This window comes from Oxyura jamaicensis, chromosome 1 (genome assembly GCF_011077185.1).
Source record: "Oxyura jamaicensis isolate SHBP4307 breed ruddy duck chromosome 1, BPBGC_Ojam_1.0, whole genome shotgun sequence".
Lineage (NCBI taxonomy): Eukaryota > Metazoa > Chordata > Aves > Anseriformes > Anatidae > Oxyura > Oxyura jamaicensis.
In genome coordinates, this window is record NC_048893.1 from 41,494,551 (window position 1) to 41,509,088 (window position 14,538).

The window sequence follows — 14,538 nt, forward strand, 5'->3', positions numbered from 1 at the left end:
TCTACTTCTGTGTTGATGACTAAAAACTACCTACTTTTTAAGAATATATTTGCAGTGTTAATGTCCTAATATTGTTATTTTAATACTGATACTGGAAAGATCAGAGCTGTACATTTTATTTTTCATACTACAGTTACCTATCATTTAGCCAAAGTGGATGATGAGGAACATTAGAACATTCTTAAAGATGCTGCTGTGATCTCTGTTGAAGTTCTGTAACATATTAAGAGATAACTACATCTTGAATTTATTCTTCAGTTTAGCCTTCTTCGTTATTTGCTACAACTTCAATACATCTATTTTATTAAAATATAAAGTTAAAGTAGATTTCTATTGGCATATTTCAAATGGACAGAACCACATTTGCAGATAAATCTTTACCATTTCATTCTGCCAAATTGGTATAAAACCAATTCTTCTTAATACCATTTCTTCTAAAATGAAGTTTGTGGAAGGGCTTATTTCCTCAGCCACATGAATCAATGAAAAATTTGCCCTGATTTAAGACCTTAGTTGTATTTATGCAACATGATGGCAAGCCCACTAAACACTCTTGGAAGTGGGAAGTAGTGCTGGCATCCCAAGGTCTGAGAGTTTGCTTGAACACCACTGCATCACATCCCCATTTCACAGGGCTTCTAGATGGAGCCAGGTTAGGTCGGTAAGATTTGGCAGCCCCAAGTTCAGCACTGCATGCACACCGTCACATCGATCCCAGATCGACCCAATGGGATCTCAAAGCAGAACAACAATCCTCAACCTAAACTAATGAACTGTACCAGCTTATAAAAAACAATAGGGATGTCTACCCTTATCATAGTGGAACAGACAATTAACTGAAAGCGTACCACATCGAGAATTCAGGCTTCAGATCTCAGTTTCCAGTCTCTGTGAGCCAGCTTACAGCAAGTGCTGAAAGCTTTACAACATACAAACACAAACAAACCTCCAAATCTTTCTAAATGAACAGAACACAAATTTATGAAGAATCAAATGGGTAGCGGAGTGGTAGCAAGGAACATTTCATGCCTGCAAAAATACATTAACATACCCATTTCTAATTTCTTCTGCTTTGATTTTCAAACATTCTTGCATCTTATAAAAAATGTAACATGCTATGAGAAGTGGTTTCTAGTGTTGAGCTGCTTAGCAACACCTGCGTTCAAATAGCCTCGGGGTAAGTTTGACAAAAACTGATCTGACATCTGACGAGCCTAATTTTTTTTTAATTGAAAGAAGCAAACCCACAAAGTGGGATTATATTAAAACACCCATTTATGTTTTAGACTATACACAATGGCTGAAAACTGTCAGATAATGGGCTTCTGCCTCTGGCTAAAAGTAAGTGCTACATTTTGCTATAAAAGTTAGCTGCCTGAGGTGCCAGTATTTCATGAAAGATAATTACATTGCACATCATCTTCATCAGATTACAAGTTTATGTGTACTTACTGTATAAGTTTTCTTCATTTTTAGTTTGCCTCCCTTTTGACAAAGAATTACCTTGAGGGTTTGTGTCTTTCTAGCCACAGGAGTTCATTAAGTGAGATTAAGGACTCTTTTTTTTTTTTTCTTCCCAATTCTTTTGATTAGTAACAAATGAAAAGAGTAGAGAAATAGGCTGAATAGGAAATGCTTTCACAGATATGTTAGGACTCTAGCTATGCCATTATCCAGAAATCTCTGAATGCAGGCCCCTATGTATGATTTAATTGTCAAGTATTCTCAAAACGCCCAGTCTCAGTACACTTCTGGAACGCTTTGTTAGAGTACTTAGCACATCAAATACACACTACTTAAACATCTAGCTGTAGATTCCCCAAACTGACAATTTATCGCATTTCTGCGTTTACTAAGAGCATTTAATAACTTAGTGAAAGAAACATGACTACACCTCATTCATCTTACAGCTTACCGTCAGACTTTCAGCGGTACTTGTCCCAAGCCTCCCCAACACTTATTCATGTAACACCTTATTGAGTCTGACTGTCTGATGGTCCTGTCTCATTTTCCCCCAGATCAGAAGCCATTTGGTCTGCTCAAACTTCATGAACAAAAATTACAAGTCTGCAAACTAATAATGAAGGTGTCCAACACCCATTAACCTCAACACAGCATTCTGTATCAGAAATGGATGTGTTGTTTTTTTTTGTTGTTGTTGGTTTGTTTTTGTTTTTAAATAAGGTTTTGGGCATCAAATGATAATGTAGAACATCTCAATTCAACGGCTTCACCTTTTTTTTTTTTTCCTTAACGGATGGACCCAAAGGACTTCTCTGCAAAATCTCTCTGCACATTGTGTAAGTTTTTTAATCATTCAGCATGTCACAGTACTTTACAGATGTCTGTAGCTTTGGTCTAATTGAAATGAAAATGTGATAAACACATTAAAAACGAAATCTTTCATCTTGGAGTTAGTAGTTCAACTACACAGCACCTTTCCATATACAGATCTAAGAGCTTTTATAGGAGAGGAGAAAAAGGTAACTCTAAACCTGGCTGCATAGCAGATGATCTAACCACAGTGGCTAAGCAACCTGCTTAGTGCCAAGTCTAGAAAGCAATCCGCAGCAGGACCAAGCACTTCCAGGTTCAATACCTCCTCCCATGTTCTAAAATGTACAGATCTTCACTCAAAACAGACTTCACGGAAAACTTTTAACATAAATATGCAAGAAATTACATGACTGTTTACATAAAAGCCTAAAAGACATAAGAAAATAAGAGGAAGACAAGTTTTTTACTTTCTGTTCTAGAGGCAACTCTGGAAGATATCAGCTTCACGAAGAGCCTAAAGATTGAGGTCATGGCATTATTTCAGACTGGATTCATTATACAGAATTTGAAAAGCCACATCAGCACAAGTGAAAAAAAATACACATCCTGTATCCCAACCTCTTATTAACACCCTGGCACACAGACTACAAGCAGACGTATAGCCAAACTTAAAATGACTATCTTAAAATTTTTTTAAAAACTAAGATTAGCAAGGCACTAGCACAGTTCTGGCTTGGCAAAGCATTGCTTAATCGGTCGATAATAAGTAACTACTAATTTAACCTGCAAAGACAAAGAAGTGTTTTTATGGAAGAAACTGAGATTATACTTCACATCAGCACCTTGGAAGAATTTATCAGACTATATTAGTGTCCATAGAGCTCTTTCTAAATGACTACTCACAGCATACTGATGCTTTAAGAGCTTCTTCAAGTTAGGCCTGTTTAATAATCTGCTTTGGGCTACCAGAACATCAGTTAGATCCTGAACTGTGGAATAAAGGTCATTTTTTCATCAGCTGAGAAGAATATATTGGATATATTTCCTTTTTAAACACAGGAAAAGCATATCAAATCAAAAAGTTTCATTTTCTGGGCAGAAAAACAAATGTTCGAAAAAAGGGGAAGAAAAAACTACTTTGTTAAGAAAAATATTAATTCCGCTTCGGCATAACAGCTTTCCAGTTGTTAATCTGAAAAAAGGGACCTACCTAGGCAGGCAAATACACACCCAAACACTGTAGAGAAGGAGGAAAAAAATGCAAATATCAAATCTCTTATTTGCTACCACCTACCATAGCATCCAATATCAACAACTTCTCCACCCTTTCCAACTATAAAAGATGTAGGTCAGCTTAGTTTCCGTTGGTGCTGCTGGCTTGAAGAAGGCAGTAAAACAAGACAAGAAGCACTATGTAAACAATTAAGAGGCTATTTTAAATTAATGACCCATTCAAGAATGAATATTTGTTTATTTTGCTACAACTTCAATCATTAGGAACCAGATTCTTATGAAGCATTTATACACATGCAATTTGCAAACACAGGAGCCTCGGTTTCTACACTCCGCATTTTTTTATTTTTTTATTTTATTTTACATACAAGCAGAACAATAAAATCCAACAGCAATCTGCAACACTCAGGTCAATTTTATTTTGGTAACCACAGAGAACATTAGAGTTTTGTACTGAACCACCACAAGCAGATTCAGCCAGCAAGATAATTAGCTTTCCTTTTTAAAGAAGGTCTTTAATAAGATACTTATTTCAAAAGGACAAATTCTGATAAAGGAGCTGGTTGGTGAAGTCTGTACAAGAACCTGTATGATGAGGATCCTGAACTTTTCATCCAAGTGGTAGGAGACGGAAGGCCTGTATCTCAAAAAACTGCTAAATCTTTTGGGAGGAATACTTGCAAAAGCAGAAGTCTATAAGGAAATAAGGGGTGCGTGTGAACAGATCTGCAGAGAAAAACTCATCTTTAGGTACAGTTCCATAGTGACTACTACCAATCTAAAATTTCGGCAGAGCATGACATGGATCACCTTCCTCAATGAGGGACTGAAAAATAGAAAGCCTCTTAAGCATTACAACAGCCTTGCCACAGAAAGAACTGTTGAGCAGGGATCATGAAATGAGGCTAACCAGGCTGGGTTTTGTGGGGCAGGTGAGCAAAATAATAGAAAAAGGTGGTTCATCATAAGTAAGAGTTGCTAGAAACGTGGACCTCCTTACCAAATGATTTAACTGTATGCTAACGTCTAACATACATTCAAGTTAAGACTGAAAAGTACTTGGAAGAGGATTTCTATTTAGTAACCTTCATCCAATGCTGAAAGTATTCAAGCTGAAAACTGTTAAGAGGCTAGAAAATTATTTCACAGGAAATACCTGATAAGATTTCCACATTATTTCTCCTTACTACATGTCTGTTTATGGCCATTGCAGGACCAGAACATTGAGCTGGGTGGCTCCTTGGCCAGTCTGACTATATTTACTTATTTTCTTACAGTGTACTGAGAGAAAGAATCAAGCTAGAGCTTCGCAAAGTGATTAAATGAACCTTAGAGGCATGCAGTGGGAAGAGGTTGGTCCAGATGACCGTAGGTGTCACTTATGTGAACCCATGTTCTTACAAACACTGCACTACATATTGCGTGGTGCTTAATTCATAAAATACACACCAGTTTCTGCAGCAGATGGGTAAGAAAAGCACAGTTTTCCTCGATTACATTTATTTTCAAAAACATTTTAAAAGGTTAGGGAGGGCTGAAAAGAGCAATGGTGGAAGAGGGGAAACCCCAGTAGCTTGTGCCTATCATTCTGGTTTCTCTGGTGGTCGATGAATTTGGCTTAACTTCTGTATACAGAGCTGAGCAGCAGTTATTCCACAATACCTTTTCCATATCTGAATACTGCCATCATTCTGCCTGGCTATCCTGCCTCTGTGCCTCAAATCCTATTAGCACCTGTTACTTCTGCCAAGTAAAGCAGGCCTAGGGTGTTGCTCTGCCAAAGAAAAAAAATAAAAATGCATCTTTTTTTTCCAGCCATCTCAGGCAGCCAGCAAGCCAGGCTCAAGGCATGGCAGGTGAATGAGAGGCAATGGATATAAATTGCAACAAGAGAGCTCCTGACCAACCAGAACGGAAAACATAAAGACAGTCAGGTATTAGAAGGGCTGCCCAAAGAGGCTGTGCCGTTTTTATCCTTGGAGGTTTTCAAGACCTGACTGGATTAAGCCCTGTGCAACCAGGTCAGACTAAAGCCCTCCTGAGGTTCCTTCCCACCTCAGTGACGCTTAGATCCAAGGCCTGCACACAGAGAGCACTCAGTGCTGCCCCAAACCGTGCTCCTCCAAGTCTCTCACCTGCTACAGACTCTGACTTAGAGAGGTTCAAAATGTTATGTACAGAGGCCTGAGATCAGGAAAATTAATGCTGAAGAAGGACCACCTAACAGCTACTGTGCAAAGCCTGTGCCTAGCACATACCCATTCCACGTCTGTGTTTGAAGACAGATGAGTGTTGAGATAGGCAAAGCGTGCTGTTGACAAGTTATTGTGTTTCACTCAGGCATTTTTGTTCGGTGTGGTTCGTGTTTTTGTTTTTGAAGTGTACCTTCAACCAGGATTATATTCTTATATAAGGCAAAATAAAGGCTACTTTTAAGATGACGTGGTGACTGCACAGTTAAGACTACACAACAGAGTTGCATATGGCATTTGCAGTCCTGGATTGAGAGATCTAAATATTCCATCCAGCCCTTTCAAGCAACATGCAAGGAGATCAAACACATTAAAATCCCAGAACAAAACATTGGGGTTGTGGTTTCTATTTTAATTTCCCATGACCTTGTAAAGCACGGGAAATAGCCATCCACCTACGGTCTTTCACTTGAAAAGTCTTTAAATATAGAACTCCAAAAAAAATATAGCAGAGAAAAACATTCACAATAAAAAGTTCACATATATGTAATGGATGCAAACCACATATTGTGAAGATAGTATTAAGGAATCAGCACAGATCTGTGTGGAACTGAGCACGTAACAGTGACCTTTCCATAAGTCCCTGTACGCTTAGAGCTACAAGAGGATTTAGAAAACATGTAGGTTTTAAAGATGCAATGGAGTAAGAAACGTTACATTTGTGCAAATAAAAACTTTGCATCAATTCATATTATTGTATTTTACTTTGAGATGGGGGGGGAATTGTTTTAGATTCTTTTTGTCAAGCAGAGGTTCTTTCCCACCAGCTCTCACTGGGTACACAGAAAGTAAACAAAAATAATCCCCCCCCCCAAAAAAAAAAAACTGTCAGAATATAAAGGGATTAAAAAATAATAATAATAAAAAAAAAAGATCTGCTCAAACTCAGTTTGAAGAAGAATGAATATTCAAGTTGCGTAAAGCAAAACTGGAACAGGGTGAGACGGTCTGCTGAGCGTAATAGTCAAGAGGTGGATTTTCTTTAGGGGTGGGGGGGCTGCAGTGAGGTTTTTTTTTTGCTTGTCTGGCATGGGAGGTGGGGGGTTATTTGTTTTGGAAGTTGTTTGTTGGTTTGTTTTTTTTAGCTTGCTTCTTTTGAAAGTAACACATCCGGGATGTAGTACATTCAAAGCATGAAAAGGCTGCTGGAAAGGAAAATAAGAACTGGAGAAGTAACAAAATAATTCACAAGACTTCTGGTCGTTTATAAATGACTGCTGAAATCCATTCATTGTTCTCGCTCTTCTGTATCCTCACATAAGCCACATCTGTGAAACACAGTCGAAGAAGGGTTGTATTTTTTTTAATTAATGAAAAGTACTGAAAAAAGTCACGTAAATAGTTCTTACAAATATATATATATAGTTATGAAGCCATAAATCACAAACAAAGCACACTTCCCAGTTCACACAGAAGTCCCTCACTCTATTAAAAATACCACCACCTTTTTGGGGGGGGCACAATATTTTTCAGTCTCCTGAACCTACAGTAGAAAAATACATTTAGACTAATTTACTTATAGCTTTGGAAATCGAAAATTACAATCAGCATAGTTTCACTAGAAGTAGTCAAATCAAAGTGTACAAATCTAAAACGTGCATCATCTGTAATTTGTTCCTTCTAGTATAAAAGGAACTCAAAATTCTAAGTTTATGAAATACAAAATATATCGAAAGTTAATTTATTCCAGATATCTCATTCTAAATGTGTTAAATAAATAAGCCTCTCAGCAATTAGCTCCACATATTCAGATGTGGGATGAACCGTGGTCCCCAAAGTCACAAAGGGATTTTGAAAACATGACAAATGCAAACAATGAGGTTTCAGAACTCTGGAGTGCTCATTTAGCCTTTCATTGTTGCAGTCTTCATTATTTGCTTATAATACTAACCTATTATTTCCTCCACAGCTACATGAATATTACAACTTACTTTAGAAAACACTATGCAAATACTCAGGATTGCTATTTAATCCCTTTACCACTGGAATACTCTTTGAAATACTGAGATATTTAAGAGAGGTGAGAAAGCAAAGGTGATCCTCCTTGGGAATGAAGCCAAACACCAATTCATTTTTCATCATTCAGGATACTTGCATATAGGTGGTGGAAAATTGGCTGCATCTTCAGGCTGAGAAGACTGGGAAAAGTACTATGAACTTGAGCTGGCAGCCAGCTCAGGGGTTGGTATCAGGGCCAAGAGAACACAACGTGGCTATTAACCTGAACAATGGGATGCAAGGTACTGCAAGCAAGTTTGCGGCGGATATCAAACCGGGGTGGAGTGGTGGAGAGGCCGGAAGGCACACCTGCTGTTCACACAGACCTCACCATTACATCTAATGATCAGACTGAGGGCAGGTTGTCCCTACCTGTCTCTTGTTGTAAGGGGAGGTTTCAGATACAGTCTAGCCTCATTATGTCATTACTCACATTTAGGATGCAAGTCTAAATCTCTTGAAATTAACTTGAAGTTATTAGTTTTGCATTTATGCCTGAGCCACTAGTTGCCAGAGGTCAAGGAAAAGAGCAGCTTCTTTTTGCTTCGTAGGAGACCATCAACCTATCATTTAAGCGAAGCATCTCCAATTCAAGGTTAGATCAAGATATTTTAAAAAAAAAAAAACAAAAATTATGTGTTTTCAGAACAATTACTTATTACAGAAAAGATACCTCAAACCTTTGTAAATTTGTCAGGTAAGTCATTTTTAGTAATACTTAGCAGCGTGCTCACTTCAGTGCAGTAATTGATCACATCAGCACTCCCCTGCCTGCGATTTTCAGTGAGGCTGAAGTCACCCCATTTCTACTGCAGAGTAAGATGCTTCCTATGTTTATTTCAGGGCAGAAGTGGACAAATGCACAGCTGAGAGCCTGTATCCTCTCTTTGCCCTACAATTATATTTTTCTTGCTCCAGATGTATCTTGTCTTATAATTAGGCTTTAGGAACAAACAATGATGGGACAGACAACATTTCACCCTTAAGTACTAGAGAAATAGCCTAAAAACAACACAAATGAATATTTATCTTCAGCCAACCAACATCTACACTTATTTAGGGTTACATGACAAACCGGCAAGAAAAGGCAGTAAGTGGCAAGACAGACCATTAGGAAGCCTTCAACCACCAATTACAACCTAAGCTAAATACTTTTCTTACTTTCTGTACAATTCAGTACTCAATGGAGGAGGAAATACTTTACTTACTTTGCGTTTATTTTCCACCTAATGACGGTATCATTTCAGATGATTCATCCCAAAAACAGGAGAGTGAAAAAACTAACTACAATAATGTTTTCCAAACGCACCTCATTATTAAAAGATCATTTTAAAAACCAACCTTCCCAAAATTGCACTTATGAGATAAATGCAAAGTCAAAGGAATCAGAGGGGAAATTGGTGGGTTCTGATTCTTTTCCACCACACTTTCCTACTCCAGCAGGAACTGGCACTGGAAAGAGCTACATGCATAAAAGAGTCCGTACTTGCTGGTTGAGTGCTGTGAGATCCAGCTGTAGATACTGGACTGCAATCTGACTGTCTATGAAAACAGCAAGGCTAAAATTATCCCTATCACCTATTTGCATGTATATTTTCAGCTGGAAAACTATTGCACTGCCCAGCCTTGCTCCAAAACAGAGCTGATCTAGTGCCTAGACACCACAGATTTGGAAGGTGTGCATGCAGTGACTTGGAAGCTGCTACAAGGGTTCTGGAAGCGAAAACCTCCCAGGTTTCTACATCTATGATGTGACTTAATTGAGCACACAAGCCTACCTAAGTGTCAGGGCATTAAAACATGCCTTTAAACATACACAAACAAACAACAACAACAAAAGCAGAAAAAATAAAAGCAGCAATAGAAGCCTAAGTACTGAAAAGAGCTGGAAAAAGAAAATGCCCTTTGCATAGGTTGCCCAGAGGCTAAGTCAAAATGAGAATTCACAAAGGTATCAACAATGAAGCAGACTGAATGTAAGTAATTGTGATAAAATCCCTTGTCAGAACCTGAGAATGCTTCTATCACTTCTTTTACCCTGACACACTTGAAGGAGGAACCATAAATAGAAAGTAGTAAAAAGCATGTGCTCACTGACAAAGCAAGCAGGAGGATGGCCTAACATGCTGTCAAAGGTCATCCAGCTCAAATAAATATATTTTAAACTTCTGTCATACTACTAACACCTCTGCACCAATGGCAAGGGTATCAGTGGCCAGGAATAGGTTTTGTGCGGCCTCCAAGGATTTTCTTGAACATGTCTTATTGAGACGTTTGTCTTCCAACATAAGCGAAGAGAAAGAATTTGTTTTACAAGAAAACGCTCAGACGCTGAACAACACAAAGCTGCTTTCCCGTTAACAGGAAGAGAGGGCTAGAACTGCTCTTTCAGTTACCTGAGTCCTCAGGTAGGGAATTGCTGGGAAAGACTGCTGAAGGGAGACTTCTGCCCAGGAGAATCCAATCACCAACACAGGGCTCCCCTCTTCTCTCGAGTTTCCAGCCATTCAGAGAAGGTTTCAGTTGCTTCACAACTTACACGGTAATTGCTACGCTTGACACATTTGGCATTTGAAGTTTCCTTAGGTTTTTCCAACTGGAACGCAGCAGCCTTCTGTTAGCTACGCAGCGCAGCAGGCTGGCTTCTGGTAGCAGGAACCTTTTCTTTCCCCACAGACAGAGCTCATCCCTCTGCTGGCAATGCTGCCGTTCAGTACAACACCCACTGAGCACCACGCACGCAGTCCCTCCCAGGGAGAAAGGCAGCAGGCCACCGTCGTGGTTGCAAGAAAGCAAACCCTTCGGGCTGCTGGTAAGACAACAAGGGATGGACAGACTGGCTGCACATCCTATGCAGAGCCCACATTTTTACCTGTTACACTACCTTTAGGCTATTAGGATTTTCCACAGAAAGGTCAGGAGACTGTTGTGTCTCGCATATGGCAGCTTCATGTGCAAAATACACAGATCTGAGTTCTTTACACCTTTTTAAATCATTCATCACCCAGAAGAAGAACACTTGTGAATTTAGAGGACTTCCAGCTGGTCAGGTGAAATGTAAACTCTGTCCATAAGCACGTTACAGCAAAACCAGCTATCTAACTCTCCCTCCTGGACCAACCAAGACTTTGACTCTACATATACCTCTTCAAAAAGGTAACCACAACAACTGCTGTTATTCTGCTGGTTGGGGTTCAGAAAAAGCTTACGAGCGCAGCTTTGCCAGCGGAATCCTCCAGTGTAAACAGTTACAAAAGTAAAGCTGCACTTTCACCAGTGCAGCTTGTTTTGCTTGGAGCAGGACAGGAGAACTGCTTTGACAACACGAAACACGGCTCTCATCATCCTTGTGGGTCTTCACAGAGCACTGTCAGCGTAGCACGAAAGGAACTCTGTGTGTTTCTTGGACAGATGCGAGCACAGCTCCAAGTGGGGAAATGGTACAAGTAAACTTAACACCTGCATCAAGTGAGTATCTACAGACCAAAAAAATGCTTTCTAACAGATAGCTGTGGGGTGGGCTGGAAAGCTTAATACTTAAAAAAATAAACTAAAGTAAACTCAAGGAGTGATGATAATTAGATACAACTTAGTTACCTTTCACAACCTACTGCAAGGCAACAAAGCGCAAATCCCACAGCACTTAACACTACTCAGAGTGAAATTAAATTACTAAGATTCAACACGCTATCAAGAAACTACTTTAAAAACACTGAAAAGTAACAAAGCTGCAAGCATTTCAGCAGCCATTTTCAAAAGGCATCTGTACCCAGATAAGCACTAATGCTGCGAAGATAAAAACCAACCTTTAATTCCACCACAAGGGCCTCTAAGCACAAAGCCTCGCCACTGCTCCCAACCTGTCACCATTCGTTTCCATGGCCTCCCCTCTGGTTTCTGGCCTCCAGTCACTTCAATACAAAATACTTCCAAGACAGTACTTTTAAGACAGTTCTGTTTAAGACCTAGCTCCATTCCCTTCCTATTGAACAGTGGAGAAATTAATCATTAATGAATAACGATCTGCTAACATTTTTCATGACCACTTCAACATAAACGAGACAACCCGAACTTTTACTTTCCCTATTCCACCACTTCATAATACTACATTTTCCAATAGCATTAGAACTGAAATTACATCCTGTTTCTTTGGTGATGAAAACTGTTTTCATATTCTCTTTTGGGCCAAGAAGCTCCTGGGCATTACGTATCTTTTGCAAGCGCATTTTGTAGCCAGTTACCTGGTTTCATTTCAGGGTATCAGAATCTCCTCTTTATCGCCATTGCCGTTGCAATGCCATGCTGATCATACAACAATGCTGTTCTAGAGAGAGACTTCTCCTGAAAGCTAAGACAACAGAACAGCCAGTAGATCTCTATAGGAACATCTTCCAAAAAGTAAGTCTAAAGCACAGCACTTGAAGCTCTGCACAGAGTGATTAAATGCAGTGTGTACTACTACCAAATCACCACACAGCACGGTGAAGCCAAGCCTAGCATCTAAAGGAGGAAGACAACAAGTAACTGGAGTGCTGTAAGAGCAAGCCAGTTCAGTCTGCAAGTCATCAGACAGCAGCAGCCTTCTTTGGTCCGAGTTCAGCTTCACAGTCACAGAGAGTCAAGAGAACTTAAGCTGAGCATATTGAATCAGTACTTTAAAGCATTTCCTCATGAATAAACAGAGAGACGGCACAAGTAAATACTCTGTAAAACATTCATTAGTAAGTAGTTACCCAGATTTGACACTGGACACAGTTTTTGAAGCTGTCCACCATCAGGAATGATCTAGTGTTCCCTAGTTAAAGAATGCTTTGGAATGCAAGTGGTAATGATTAAAAAACATTTAAGAAATGTGAAATGCTGGAAAGAAGTAGTTTTGTATAAATACATGCCAGCCAGAATGCAACGCTTTACAACAAGTCTCCCCAGTAACACCTCGTACAACAGGTATCTGCATCTATTAAAATCTGACCCTAGAAAGGTGATGGGATGCTAATCGCTACTTTCAGAAGGAAGCAGTACAAAGATGAGAGGTTTGCAAGAAATGCCAGCACATGGTGACACTCAGCAAAATGAGCAGGCCCTCAAAAGGATGTGAATGGGCAAGAGCCTGCTTCTCAACACCTAAATACCTCAGCCGAAATAAATAAGCCACCCCTAGCAATGCAGCAGGTTGTACTTGCAAATTGACACAGAAGAACCTAACAGTTGCTGAGCAAGGAGTGTGTGTTCCTGGAAAGCAAAGAATATTTTAAGCAATATTTAAAACAAAGCCAAAAAAACAACAACAACAACAAACAAACAAGAAATCCAACCACCAGCAAACCCCAAACCACACCACCCAAAAGCCACAAGAACACAAGTTCAGAAATCCAGTTCAAAGAGGCAGGACATCAGCCTCGAGGCGGGGAGGAGGAAGACTGTGGGTACAGCGTGCGGCAGAGGCCCCTCAAATAAGATGTTTTACGATGAACACTTGCTGCTATGTACAAAGCCAGTATTAACTGAACTGGCACCACCTTACCTGCGGAAACAAAGGCACAGCATTTTTTAAGAGTTCGTACAGGAGCATGGGGGCAGAGTGAGGGGGGAACATACAAAACCAACCAAAGGCAGTCCAGGCGGGGTGCAGGCTCTAAAACCAGAGAATTAAAGAACTCGCTTGTGCCCCTTCGTTTCCAAAGCAGGGATGTTCAAGACCCACACTGAAACATTTTATCTCATAGCAGAGACGGTGCAAGTAAGGAGTCCAACCAAGTGCAGGACCAGCCCCTAAAAAACACAATTCTGAAAGACCCGTACTGCTCCTAAAAGGCATTCCTCACCTTCTGAAAGTGTCTGCTCTGAACGCGTTTATGGTATCAAAAAGAAAGTGTTAATGACTGCAGGTATGGCAAACAGGATTCCTTCTTCTCCTGCTGCTCTAGAAAAAGAGATCTTACTTTTTATTGTCATTTTAGCCATCTATAACTTTAACCAGAAGAACAGATAATAGAAATGCTTTCTACGGAGAGGTAGATAATCAGCATTAATGCAAAATTGGAGAGTAAAACACAGCTTTGTTTAAAGTTTCCTGTGGCCTTTCTTATTAGCTGAAAAAAAAAAAAAAAAAAAAAAAAAAGCTAAAGACTTAGTTATCATTCTTCTGAATTCCTCTAGGAGTATTATAAATCAATGCCAGATTTTTATACTAGTAGCAAACCACAGAGGACAGTGGTGTTGGCTGATAAAAATATCTTCCTCTGCCTTCAAAAAAAAAAAAAAAAATGCTCTTTCAACCACCACATTTTTTCCAGCGCAGGAAATTCTTTCGGGCTCCAAACCGAGCGCTGTTTACACCTGAACATCTATTCAGCGCCCACAGACCCGCTTTCCTTCGCTCTGACGGCGCTGTTAGAAGGCACACGTCTCCCTCCGGACTTCCAGCGGCCCCAGCAGTGGGTTAAGGAAGAAGGGCAGGGCAGGGATCGGGGATGAGGGGAGGGGATGGGGGCCGGCCGCGTGTACTCGGCGGGCCCCGCGCTCACCTCGGCGGCCGGGATGTTCACCACACCTGTCGACCTGCGCTTCTCCCGCAGCTTCCTCTTCTCGATCTGCCCCTTCCCCTTCCTGGCGCTGGGCCCCGAGCCCTTGCCCTTGCCCGCCGGCTTCTCCTCGCCCTCGGGGGAGCCCGGCACGGCGGTGGAGGCGGCGGCGGGCTCAGCGCCCCGGCCCCCGGCGAGGCCCGGCGGCGGCGGCGGCTCCTTGGCGGGGGCGGCCCGGCCGAGGCCCAGGCAGT

General features: G+C 40.6%; 1 protein-coding gene across 1 annotated transcript in view; it reads right to left on the reverse strand.

The window, feature by feature from the left end:
• Window positions 1–14,538, reverse strand: part of PAWR (pro-apoptotic WT1 regulator) — an 82,567-nt gene that overhangs the window by 67,199 nt on the left and 830 nt on the right. The window contains exon 2 of the mRNA XM_035341041.1: window positions 14,288–14,538. This exon is cut by the window's right edge and continues 17 nt beyond it. Coding sequence (XP_035196932.1) covers window positions 14,288–14,538 — 251 coding nt within the window. The remainder of the gene's footprint in view (window positions 1–14,287) is intronic.